Below are 13,470 nucleotides of genomic sequence, written 5' to 3'. Positions count from 1 at the left end.
GAATGGAAAATTCAAGTGACATATGAAATGGCAATGGCAGATATAACTTTTTCACTCGCGAGTATAATAATAACTGGACTCCCTAAAAGTACATGAATACATTAGCTACCTGAAGGATGGCTGCGGCTCTTGGACACTTGCTGCTTGGTGTAGGTATCGCTGTCCTGGTCGGTGTCTCCGAAGAAGCGCAGGTTCTTGGCGGGCGAGTTGAGCGGCTTGGTCGGCTTGGACCACGGTTTGCGGGACGACTCGTCTTCGGTGTGTGCCTCGGTGTCTTTTGTCACCTGATAGGGATGTAAGATGAGCAATTCTATTTGTGGAAGGATTTTAAGGCAAAAACGACGCATTTTATCTATTAGATAGGTACATATTACATATCATCAGTCCGTAATTGTCCATTGCTGAACTCAAGCATCCCCCCTTTTTCGGTAAATTTCAGATGAATCTGCTATACACCGAGATATGGCCTCCAAGGATTTCCACCACCACCACATAGTCCTCAGCCTTTCCCACACAACCACTACGTGCTACCTGTTTTGCTTGTCTATCCAGCGCGCCAGACAGCATCGCATGCTAAGCTTGGTTATTCATCATCTCCACTCAGGTGGTCAGACCATGGAGCTGGACAGTATCCTACGCTACGTTTGCCTCTTCATGGTCTCCACTCGAGACCTCGTTCACTCAACTGATCCTCAGTTATTCTACAGGTATCACCCATGTTTCCTTATTGACTACCTTTAGCCACATACCTTGCTGCTCTTATTCCTCTTCCTCGTGAGGCGGTCGAGGCTCTTGAACCAGTTGGAGGGCGCCGGCGGGGGCGCGGCGAGGGGCGGCGGGGAGGGCGGCGGGCTCGGCGTGGCGAGGCGCCGGCGACCGCGGTACTTGGCCGCCTGGAAGACAATGGAGCATGGTTAGAAATGGGTATCGTGAAGGATATGTATATTATCATGCAAGAAGGACATAATGGCTGCTTTAACATGTCGGTGACAAACACTAGAGCTAGCCTAGGATCACTGTGGCGAAATGATAAGCCGGTCGCTTCTTCAAAACTGCAACCACTTCCTTTTTGGAGCTGCACAAGACGCCCTTAGACGGCCTTAGCTTAAAGCCTAGCTAAAGAGTATCCTATAACTATAAACTGTACCTACGTTATATTCGTCAGACGCACCGTGGGCGGTCAGCGACCAGCAGCGACTGGCTGATCATTTCACCACAGCTAGGCTGGCTTAGGCCAGTGTACACACGTACTATTTAAAAGATGAAATATTTAGGATAATCGCAGAGAGAGGTTATTAAATTTAGTGGAGTCTTGTGTCGAATCGTCCGAATGAAGTAAGACTATTAGTATCCTCGGACAAGTTGATATAAAAACTGAAAACTTTGGAACACTTGGAAAATACAGAGTGCAGAGCAATTTTAAAAGAACAAACCAGTGTAATTAATAAATTATTAACTGCCGAAATGCATTCGCGATGACGTTCCTTCTCTTAATATGGCAAGATCGACGGGCTTGTTCGAAGTAAGTGTATGGAATTAAATTTAAGTGCCCAAGTTGACTCAACTGATGACGTCATCATAACCTTTCTTTTGATCGGGCCTTAAGGCCAACGCTTCGACAATGTCGGCTATTGATTGGTTATAATTAAAGGTAATGGCTCAGGCTTAAGCTTCAGAGCCAAGGCACTTCCTACGATTATATTCGGAAGATGGACGTCGTCTAATAGTTTAGTTATTTATTTGTCAGCCCACGTGCATGCGAGTAGATGGATGAATAATTGATAATCATGCTCTAAGTTTTTAATTGGACATAGTTTATGATTTTATAATAGGTAACTTTGAGATTTTGTACGTATTCGTTTCCGCCATAAGATGTAAGATTATCATTATTTTCTTCAGTAAAAAAGGGGTGTAACACAAAATAACAGATGGATAATTAGTAGGGTATAGTTACTTCAATGAATGCTTTCTAGCTCTAGTCAATCCAAATCGCAATGCAAACAAAGGTAGGTACCACATCGAGTTGATCCCCGCAAACAATGCACATCTTACGCATCACAATTAAAACCTCCTTTGCGACCTCAGAACAATCCCAGGGTCGGTCCTGCAGGCTGCACCCACACAGATGGACCATGGAGGTCGACCACTGTGCCAGATGGCGTGCGGCCTCCGCGGACCAAGCCTGGCGTGACCTCCTTAAACAACGCAGATATTTTTGGAAAAAAAAGAAGAGGCGATGGCGGGAAATTGAGTGATGCGTTGGCATTGCAGTTTATTATTGTTGCATTACGTTCATTTCCTGTGTGTAATGATGCGCGATTGTTCTTAAATGTGAGTAAAATTTGCAATTAAAAATACTAGAAAGGGATTTTTGGTAGTATTTAATTATAGTGTACCATAAAGATGGCCTAAATACACTTCCAAGAATAAATTAAACTTACTTAATTTTATGGCGCACCGTGTGTTTTATTTTACAGTTGTGAATGTGTTAAACGCCTAATTTCATTAATGATTTATGAATGAATGCATTATAAAACATATTCATGGAAGCATCAACATAAAGATCGTAATCTGATTTGAATGATGTCAAGAAGATGGTAATCAAAATATTTATTCGGACTTCGGACAAAAAAGGTAGATATAGGGTTGCCAAGAGTCTTTTTTTAATTATCATTAAGTAATTAAAACGATTTTAATAGGCACTGGTGCATTGCTGAAAACTGAAGGGGTTCCGTCCGCGAGTCACCCGCTTTTCGCTGTAGGTACTTACATTTTTACTCACGTGATAGGTCGCGAGCCGTATCGCCGTTTTTGAATGAGTACAATGCACTGAAGTTGTCGGGTAAGTGGGCAACCTGACTGTCAGATGTTTTCATCCGAAGGCTAGTCTGACTAGACTTAACGACTGCTGCCAAAGCAGCAACCGGGACCCACGGCTTAACGTGCCGTCCGTCCGAAGCACGGAAGCGTCCAGAAAAGAACCATTTGAAATCGGTCACCCATCCAATGGCTGACCATGCCAGTTGTTGCTTAACCTCAGTGATCAGTTACGATCACTGAAGCCAGCTCGACTACGGACGCTTCTACCAATATTCCGACATATTATAGTATTTATAGGCTCTGGGAAGAAGCTCCATAATCTACCTAATAATTTTTTACAGTTTAAAATCTGTGTTAAGTAGATTATAGTCCGGTAAACTTTGCAAAAGAAATTAGCTGTTTCGTTTCGAGCTCTAAGCATTTCGGTATACGTTTAAGTATACCGTTGGCTATAGGTGTGAAGTGTAAGACATGACATCATGCGACATTGACCCCTGCGGCTATTGAACTAAGACCCAACACACACCAAACCCGCTCTTCTTACATGAGGAACTAAGCCGAGATTTGCTTGCGACTTTTGTTATCTTAAAAAAGTTTGCACAGGTCCAAATTAAATTTGAAGCTTTTAAAAGGAAATAAGTCTCTTGTTACTTGATATTTAGTTTTATGTTTGCGGTAAGTTGACGAATTGCGAAGAGTTTTTTTGACGTTATCGCGCAACTGGTTTGTGTATCTCCGCACTGGGTTCTACCTTTTTTGGCATAAGTTTTTTTTGCCTAATCTCGTATTGCATAGTAACGTTTGGTCAAAGTCTCGTTACGCCGAAAATCGTATGGCATAAATCTCGTTTAGTAAAAAGTTATTTCGCATAACATTGTTTAGCCTAATAATGGTATGGCCAAATCTTGAATAGCCTAATAATGCTATGGCATAGGTTTATACAAAGTAATAATATTCGTTTGGCTTTAACTTTGACGGAGCGTCTCCCTACATAGCGCAAACTGGTGCCTTGTATTGTTTCCGCTGTTTGGAAAACGCTCCGCTCCGCTTCGCTGCGCTCCGCTTTGGTTTTGATGAACATGTGCACCTAACACGCTCCTCCTCGCTTTTCTCGTCGTCGCACCTATTTTTAGGTTTCGATCTCATGGGGTTTGTAATAATTATATTAGTCGTTAACTTTCGATTTTTTGATCATACAATATCGTAATTTTCGGGATGTAGGAGAAAAATACCACAATTTGTACATTTACTACATACTTAATATATTATTTATTAAGATAACATTAGGAGAAACAAGATTATACATAGGTTATAGACGAACATAAATTTGAGCAAACGAAACTTAGGTGTTTAAAGATTGTGCCTAAAGAGTTTTAGACGAAACGAGCCTTATGCCACATAAGTCTTGGCAAAGTGATGGTTCGGCCAAAAAAGTTTAGACCATACGAGTTATGCGAAATGAGTTTTGGTCAATAAAGATTATGCCAGATGAGCGGAACCCCCGCACTGACATCTATTCTGTCTGGACATAGGCTGATATCGCTCTCAAGGACTTAAGTTATGTCCCGAATCTTGGGGCAGCAAATGCCATGAGCAATGAAAAAGTTCCATTGACCAAGTTCTATAGCACCAAATTACTACTAAACGTCAGCAATATTGAAGAACATTTAACACAACATCACAAATCACCAACTAAAACGTAAAAAATTGAGTTCAAATTTTAAAATGTTTAAAATAAATGGGGTCATAGTGTCGGCATTTTGTAATTAGATCTTTTTCATTGCTCGCGAGCGTATATTGCCGTAAAGAAGTTTCTGTTCCTTCTCTATTTTCCTACAAGTTTAGGTAGGTGCAGGTACTTACACCCCCACAGAGAATAGAATAGAATAGAATAGAAGCCCTACTTTATTCCTACCACTGTTAATTATGAATGAATTTTATTACATACATTTATCAAATAGAATTTAATGAGAAAAGCACGGGAAAGTATAGTGACACTCGTATATACATATATTATTATGAGAATTTACATAAAACTACTGGTTTTACGTGTATTTTGTAAAGTAATTTTATAGACGTTGTTAACAAAATATTTTTAGCTCAATTAGAATGGTCGTGTTGGGAGACATACATTCGCTTCTTAGTTTTGGAATGTGTAAATAAAAATAAGCTCCGAATGTTGCTGAATAGATTTGGATAAAACAATAAACTTTTTTAAACCGAGGTACGGGTTTTGCGATTTAGGGAAACGAAAAAAAGTTTAGATTTTCTTCTGTCATCTGCAAACAGTACAGACCTATCTTTCAAAAATTTGAAAACGCACGTATAGCAAAATTACGAATTATTTCATACAATTTGGGTAGTACGTAGTACCTACTTATCCTGATTGTAGACGAATGCCATTTTGAAGACATTTTAAACACACTCCATTGTGTTTTGACATTCAAGCGGCTCCCTTGTATATCATTATTGTTTGGTTATGCATCATTCGATGAACACTGACTGACCTATTGCTTTTAGTTAGACGAACAACACATAGGTGCAGAAATGTTGGATTTGGTACTTTCATCTTCTGGTAGTGGTGACAACTAACTAACTAACTAGAAGGGACGAACTAGAAGGGTTGTCACTGTGGTAAAAATATTCGTGCGCCTATGTCGCTTTCAGTCATCCAGAGTCTGATAGCTTTGTGGCACAAATACACTCACGGGCAATGAAAAGGTTCCACTGTGAAAAGCACCAAATTACTCCTAAACTGAAAAGGCTAGCTAATGACGCCTTCTGCAAAATTGAAGTAGGTACACTAATTAATTAAAAGTTTGAAAAAAAAATGAGTTGTTTGGTGTCGGCATTTTGTGAGTGGAACTTTTTCATTGCCAGTGAGTGTAGGTATATTTGCGAGTGAAATAGGACTCATAGGTTTCTGACGGAAACATCTTTTAAAAGCAAACACTAGCACATTCTCTACGTTTTCTATGAGATTATGCAACGAACAGAGCGAACCCTCTGTACCTATTTACATGGGTATGTATCTAACAAACATACTCTATGCATAGACTCAGTTTGCATACATACCTCATGTGCTTGTATAATTTATTAGCGAAAGAGTACTCACTGCTTTGTGATGTGAATGTGAGCAATGATATCTGTTTCTTAAGAACGTTTCATGTTTAGCCAATCCCCATTTCTCAAGAGATCAGATACCTACCTAATCTAGGTATCTATATTTCGTGGAACACCGAACAATATCTACAGGGTGTTGCAAAAAGGAAACTAAGCCGAAACCTACACGTGCATCATGGTATATCTAAGCCCGAAACTGAAATCAGAATTTCAAAATTCGCGAAAAACAACACCACCCACCACGCAATTACTACCGAAGTAATTGCGTCTCGGTGACATATTACAAGAGATAGAGAAGGATTTGTCAGTGGTCACCGTGGTGCAAGGGTTGGACAGTCAGTAGCGTCAGTCGCTGACTTATAGAGCTTCCACTATGTTATTGTATTTTAGACGTTTCCTTATGTCTGGTAAGTCAATTTGGTTTTCCTTTGCAGTCGTCAAATAGGTATGTATGGGATTTCGAATGTCAAAAACGAATAATACAGGATGTTGTCATGCTGCACATGTAGGTTTCGGCTTAGTATACCCTTTTTGCAACACCCTGTATAATGGACTGAGTATAGGTAATTAGAGTGTTCGACTCATATCCAACGAAGGACCGGCAATGTCGGGGGACAATCGTGGCGTGGGACGCCCTTCAGTTCGCTGTGGTTGCGTGATAGATGAAGACCGTGGACATAGTGTTTTAGCCTCCGTAGAAGCTACTATTATTATGGTGGTCTTTCATTCTCGTTTCTTTTATTCATTTGCTCTAAAGTAACATAGGTATTTAGATTTCATAATTACTTATTATAATTATTAATTAGTCATTGTTGTAGATGACGAATCATTACTAAGTAAGTAGGTATGTAGATAACTACATACATGGCATCTACCTACATACATAATATATATATATATATATATACCTACTTAGTCACCAATATTCAACAGGATGTCATCATGTCATGTCATCAACCTGTGTTTGGTTAGCTCTAATGGCAATGTTCATAGAATACATAAGAAGGTAGGTGAGTACTTGTAAAACAGTATTGATTTTAAAATTCATATTACATCGCATCGCACGTAAGATTCATGTTATAGTTATAGCCCATAAATGTCACAGTCAAAACCTCAAGTTATTTATTCGATCGAGTGATAAGTATCTGCGTGATTGGCATTTTATAACTGGCGAAATATACTTAAATTGCCTGCAGCAACATCCATTTATGTATACCTTTATACACATAAAATGTAGGTATATGCGATATGTTAGTTTGTATAGTTATGGACGGTAAAATATTATGTATAAGCATTGAACATGAACACATCAGTTGCACAAGCAAAGAAAGAATAAAGCAGGTACAGATGATTTAAAAAAAAAATTGTAGGTACTACTAGATAAACAATACGTTTTGCTAGATACCTTGTGCAGTAGCCGGGTTTTAATAAAAGCTTGCAAAACTACAACTAACCCAACTATTGGGCAACAGTAACTGTCCAAAACATTTGAAAGTGTCACATGCCCTGTAGGCGAGTTGGTCCATTTGCGTTCATCGATCTAGTATGAAGTATAGAAAGGAATGCAGCTCTGTCATTGGTGGATACGAGTAAGGGCCTCTTGAAAGTGAAAGTATATCGGGATTGTGAGTATGTACAGATATGTGTGTGTGTGTGTGTAACTTCGTAGTCCTCTAGGCACTCAGCATCCAATTAAATAAGTACGAGTAGGTATTATTTTCGTCCAAGGTCCTGCTAAAAATCAAAATCTTCGCGGTTTTGACAAGTGGCATCAACTTGTCAAAGTTTTAGATGATCAAAATATCAAACTTGAGGTTGCTTGCTCCAATGTGCTCCAATCAACCTCTACCACTTATGACGTCCTCTACCTCTCATATAAAAAATATAGGATGCATGCTGCACGGGTGCACTAAATGAGGGACCCATCAGTTGTCGTACTTTATATAATATTTTATATAAAGTACGATACGTCCGGTGCACGCGCCCTATTTGTCAATGTTATCTGAATCACTAAATCGACAACTTAACTGTGACAAACCCTAGAGCTGTCCTGGGCTAGTAGCACGGGGCGCATATTGAGACGTGATAAAAGTTCTGCTTCGCGCTCGCTCTTGAGGCTGCGCGATGTGAGCGCGATGCAAAACTGATATCACGTCTTTAATGCGCCCCGTGCTAGCCCTTCTGTAAACCAGCCCTTGTGTCGTCGAAACGCTAAGAACATAAACATATGTATACATTATTATTATTTAAAAAAACACTTACCAAGGCCGGCGAATCCAACGGATCAGCGGTCTTAGCCCGGACGACCCTGGTGACCTTGAGGTCGCTGTCCTGGTCCGAAGGCCGGGGGCTCCGCTCGCTGTCCCGGTCGGAGGAGCCGTAGCGTCTTCTCTCCACGCGGTGCTGGGTTCGATGCCGGTCGGCGCGGTACCGGTTGACAGTGTGGGCGTCTGGGCTACGGTATCTGGGGATGGAAGGGGTAATGCTATCAGATATGCCTGAAATTTTCAAGCGTACCACTTCAACACAATGTCTACCGAAGAACCAATGGTCAAGTTAGTTTTGTTACACATTAGCTATGGATTAATTAGACTAGTATGGATTTATTAGATGTTTGACAGGCGAGCGACGACTCTGTTTTTGGTTTATGCTCATTGCTAATAATTATGTCGGTGGTGGTAAGTTACGTCAGATTTGACAAGCGAGCGACGCTGCTTGCTTGAGGTCGATGATCGTAAATTCGTAACCCTACAGAACCCTCTCAAACCCACCTGTCTCCATCCTCGCGGTCGCTCCTCCTGCGGTCATCATCACTGGGCTCGGGGTCCCTGTACCGGCGGTACCCTGACTCCGACTGCTCGGGGCTCTTCAGCACCCGCGTGCGCTGCACCTCCTTCTCCAACTTCGAGCTCTTCTTGGAAGAGTCGCGGGAAAACAGCTGCTTCATCTGTAGAGGGGTTTTGGTTAATGGTATTGGGATTTTCATGAACCACTAAATTACACCCACAACCAATGAGAAAGTTCCAGTGACATATGGAACTTCAATGGCTCATTGGATCATTTTCATTGCTCGGTAGTGTATTTGTAGCACTTTGAACAGATTTTAGAGCCGATCTTAATCGGTCAATACTTTTAGTATGTTACGGTTACTTTTACAGCGTCTAATTTATCTCTTTTTAACCGGCTCCAAAACGATTGTCATATTTATCTGTATGTATATTATTTGTGCGCAATTATTATTGCTCTGGTTTGTAAATCATGAATGAATATTGAATAAGTACCTATTACAAATTATTACATAACTAACCTTTTCAAGTCCAGTAAGTTTCTTGCCATTAGCTTTCGGTGGCTTCGCACTAACTTTATCATCGTGTCTGCTGGGACTCTTGTCGTATCTTCCATTCCTTGAGCTGAAACGGGCTCCTTCATCAGAACTCCTTTCCCGTGAAGAGTACTCTTTTCTAGGATACTCCATTGTGCTTTCAAACCTTGTGATGTACTCCCCGTTGGCATATAACTGCTCACTGTGGTAGTTATCTTCTGTATGCTGCCGTTCACTTTCCAATAGCAGTGATGTGTGTCTCATATCGTCATCGCTATCGTTTTTCAGATATCTGGAGCGATTCAGCTCACCAGAATCTTTGCGGAAGTCATTCTCTATGCCGGAGTCCACTAATCTGTTATCGACGTCGAATCTGCGCGGTGATCGTTCGTCGCGGTAGTAATCCCGACTGTCCCCTGAATCGTGACGTTGGATCCCATAGTTTTCTTTCAAATATTTGTCCCGATTCTTTTCCCTTTTCAAAGAATTATGGTAAGTTTCTGGATCGTCTCGTGTGTTCGCGTAGTCATCGTCTCTTTCTTGGTTGATTTCAGGGTTAGAAGCGTAATGTCCTTTTTTCTTGCTGAACCAGTCGTCTTTTTTATACTTCTGACCAGTTTCTATCACATCGTGACTAGATGTTACGTGCTTAGTTTTTACTTTGTATTTCTTTTCTGTGTATTCAATAGGGGACGTAATTGGCTTATTTGAATTCACAATTTCAAGACTTGGTGGTTCATATTCGGGTTCCGGTGGGAACATTGCGGGTTCGTCTTTAAACCGATCCGTTGGAATCCCTTCTATAAATTCTCTACGATCTAGCTCATCCTTAGGAACTTTATTAAATGTTCTCGATTCTGTGTTGTATTTTATTTTATTGTTGTCTGAGTCATATTTATTGTAATCTTCTGATACTTTGTTCTCAGCATACCCATCTTTTTCCAAAGTATGCCTGTAATATCTTGCAGTTTCATTGACATACTTCTCTGTAGCCTTCATACGTTTCTGTGCCTCGTAAATTGGATCTTTCTCCATTATATACCTTATGGCTGGTTCTTCAGTATGAACTCTATCTCTTTCTAATCTTCTAGCATTAATACGAGATTCTAAAAGTTGCCTTCTGTGACTTAACTCATTAAAGTCTAAATCAATTTTAGGTTCTGGTTCTAAAGATTGTTTTCGCTTATTGTAATCTATTCCATCTCCACGACCTCTAATGGCAGAATCCACGAAATCCCTAGAATATTGTTCTTTTGTGGGAAACTCATTAGCGTAGGTCGGTTCAAAGTCTTCAAAACTTGTTAGTTTATATTCTCGGAATCGGGGCTTGATTGGGGAATCGGTCACTTTATAATCTCCGATAATATTGTAATTTTTATCTTGATGTGAATTGTATTTGGAATTATTTTTTGGGTCTGGTGAAATTTTATACCTGTCTTCATAACCTAACCCTTCATCTTCGTCAGACATATTACAAAATCTTTCCCTAGATGGAGAATAAGTTTTATGTACTGTCTGTTTGCCCAAGTTACTTGTGCCATTCTCCTTATCTCTCACGACTTGGGCATAAACTACACCTTTGTCATTCATTTTGTTGACTGGTGTTGGTACTCTGTCGGGACTAGTATTCCTAACAAATAAGTTAGGATCTGGACTGAGTGAAGGCTTTGTGTATGAAAAGGGTTGGTTGGTGCTTGTACCGCTCTGTGCCGCTATGAGATGAGATTTAGGAGGAGGACCAAGTTGATCCTCTTTTAAAATCCTAACAATTTGATCAACAGTTTGTCCTCTCGTCAAAGGTGGCTTATCTGGAGGCTGTTGACTACTATGAATCATATCTTTACTACCATAGATGTTTTCTTCTATTTTTTTGATGCTATCCTTTATTCTATCTTTGACTTCAACGGAATGATTATCTTTACTTCTCACTGTATCAATCTCATCGACAAGCAAGGTCTTTTTGACTTCAGTTTTTCTTTTTGGTGTTTCAGTGATTGGTGGAGATAACTCTTTGTCAGAAGACTTGGATCGCTTGCTTCTTGCAGGAGGTTTTGGTTCCTTATCAGGACTCTTATACCTTGGTGGTTTTTCTACTGGATTTATTTTGATGTCCTTATTGTTGTTTTCAGATTTGCTAGTATCTGGTTTACTATTTTGGTTCTTTTTCAGAAAAGATTCTAAGGGAGGTGTTTTTCTGAAATAATCTTCTCTTGGAGAACTTTCAATTATAGGCGACAGTTGAGTCTTTTTATTCCTCAGTGATTTCAAAAACTCTTCAGTCTCACTACCTGCTCTTTTCCTGATTGGTTTTGGCTGCGTATTCAACGATGTATTCGACTTCAGATCAGACACATCACTCTTACTTCTCTTAACAATAACGACTGGTTTAGTGTTTACTACAACAGGTTTTTCTGGACTCTTGGTCCTTTGCGCTTTCCTGAATAAAGTAGAAAGAGATGTGCGTTCTTTCCTCCTTTTCTGGCTTACATCACTGGTGGACCTTCCTAGCGGTTGCTTGTCAGGGATGGCTGCGTCATCACTGTTCCTTCTGTCAGGCTGTTCCTTGAGTTTCCTTCGATGAGGAAGTGAGAAGAACTTCTCCGGTGGATGGTCAGCGGTGCAGGTGACGCTGTCAGCCTGCGCTAGGACTTTGTTGGCTTCTTCGATCAGTTCTTGTTCGGAGAGATGGTTGAAAGGCTCCTTTCTGATTGGTGGCTGGTATTCGGACGAGGCGCTCCGCGACTCTCGCGGTTTACCTGCAACAGACAACATTTTTGTTCAATGAAGTTAAAAAGTGTTGGTTATTTCCTGGACTGTCCAGTACCCTAAATAGGGCTCTTTATTCATTGAAGTCATGTAGTGTTGCTTAATCTTAATGATAAAAATATGCAAAGTGAGTGCTATCCCGTTATAAATAAAATATTATTAAATTTAATTGGAAACGTAAATATACTTCTAGCTGCAAATAATATCTTTATTTGTATAAGCTTTATTTATATGAATAAGCTTAAATTTTTACAGTTACATCATTTCCTTCCTCTAAACGAAGAACATTATTACTTAATGAAAGACGAATAAACATAAAACTCGTAAGTATTAATAAGAAAAAGGTAATTAAGTAGCTGTGATTAATAGTGCCACCCGAATAAACTACTTTATCAGTATCAGGAAGTTTAATTAATATTTGGTTACACATTCTGCCTTGTCAATAGCACGCTATTATAACTGCTCCTCATCCAGCCGTTGCCATAAATTTTGTGCTTGACTTAAAAAATAAAGTAAATACCTACCTACTCCTCTGTTAAAAAAAGTGTCTGCAATTTGTTTCTATAAATACTTTAATACAGACTTAAATAGAATTTGGTTTATCATACAACGGAAACTAGACTTCCTACGTCAGTTCCAACATCATCGCCGAGCTTTTTTGCTTATCCCCTTTTCCAATAAGCAAGTAGGTATAAATAAGGTAGCTATACCTAAATATAATCCGAGTTCAGAACTTGATATGGTTTCTGGTTAGCTGGTTTCGTGTTTGCGGTTATGATAATTTGGTTAGTATGTAAACAAATATTTTAGCAGTATCGGGTGGCCGTCATCGTCATCTCTCAAAATTTTCTTGTGTGGCGTTTTTTTTAGGTGTGTGAAGTTAGCAGCCTAAAGTTAGCAGCCTTTGAATACCCAACCAAATTAAGATGGTCACTTCAGTCATTGCATACTTTATCAATTAAAACACGTAAAAAGCCCCAAAAACATTGGAATAATAATGCTAGGTATTTATATAAACACTAAAATATGTTCTAAAATAAATAAATTCTAAAAAATACGACGTTTACTTACTGACGCTCTTGTTGGTTAATGGATATTTTGTATGGGGGCACCAAGATGCTATAGACCTGCCCGCATCTCACCTGGTTTATTATGTGTGTTGTGTCATTAGAAAACACTGACAGAAGTTTCATCAACATTGAAACGGTACAGCAGGTGTCCAGGAGCCACTTTCTGACGGATTTTGGGTGAAAAATTGTCAATATTTCACGAATATTCAAGTTTGCAGGTGGAACCTGAAGAGATTTAGCTGCAAATGATAGTTCATATGAAAGGTATTATTAATACCTAGAAACGGTTTTCAGCAATTTCAGATTAAATGACTTTTGGTGAATATTCAAGGTGAAAACCAAAAATTTAAACTTAGCAGCCCAAGATTA

General features: G+C 39.7%; 1 protein-coding gene across 3 annotated transcripts in view; it reads right to left on the bottom strand.

Annotated features, from left to right (window-relative positions):
* LOC105392188 overlaps window positions 1-13,470 on the bottom strand; it is a 67,539-nt gene that overhangs the window by 2,390 nt on the left and 51,679 nt on the right. For all 3 annotated transcript variants that reach the window (XM_038109885.2, XM_038109887.2, XM_038109886.2), the window contains exons 4-8: window positions 9,251-12,021; window positions 8,715-8,890; window positions 8,206-8,407; window positions 750-893; window positions 110-284 (exon numbers count right to left, since the gene is read on the bottom strand). In XM_038109885.2, coding sequence (XP_037965813.2) covers window positions 110-284; window positions 750-893; window positions 8,206-8,407; window positions 8,715-8,890; window positions 9,251-12,021 — 3,468 coding nt within the window. The remainder of the gene's footprint in view (window positions 1-109; window positions 285-749; window positions 894-8,205; window positions 8,408-8,714; window positions 8,891-9,250; window positions 12,022-13,470) is intronic.

This window comes from Plutella xylostella, chromosome 20 (assembly GCF_932276165.1).
Source record: "Plutella xylostella chromosome 20, ilPluXylo3.1, whole genome shotgun sequence".
NCBI lineage: Eukaryota > Metazoa > Arthropoda > Insecta > Lepidoptera > Plutellidae > Plutella > Plutella xylostella.
This window is presented reverse-complemented; position numbering and strand designations above follow the sequence as displayed.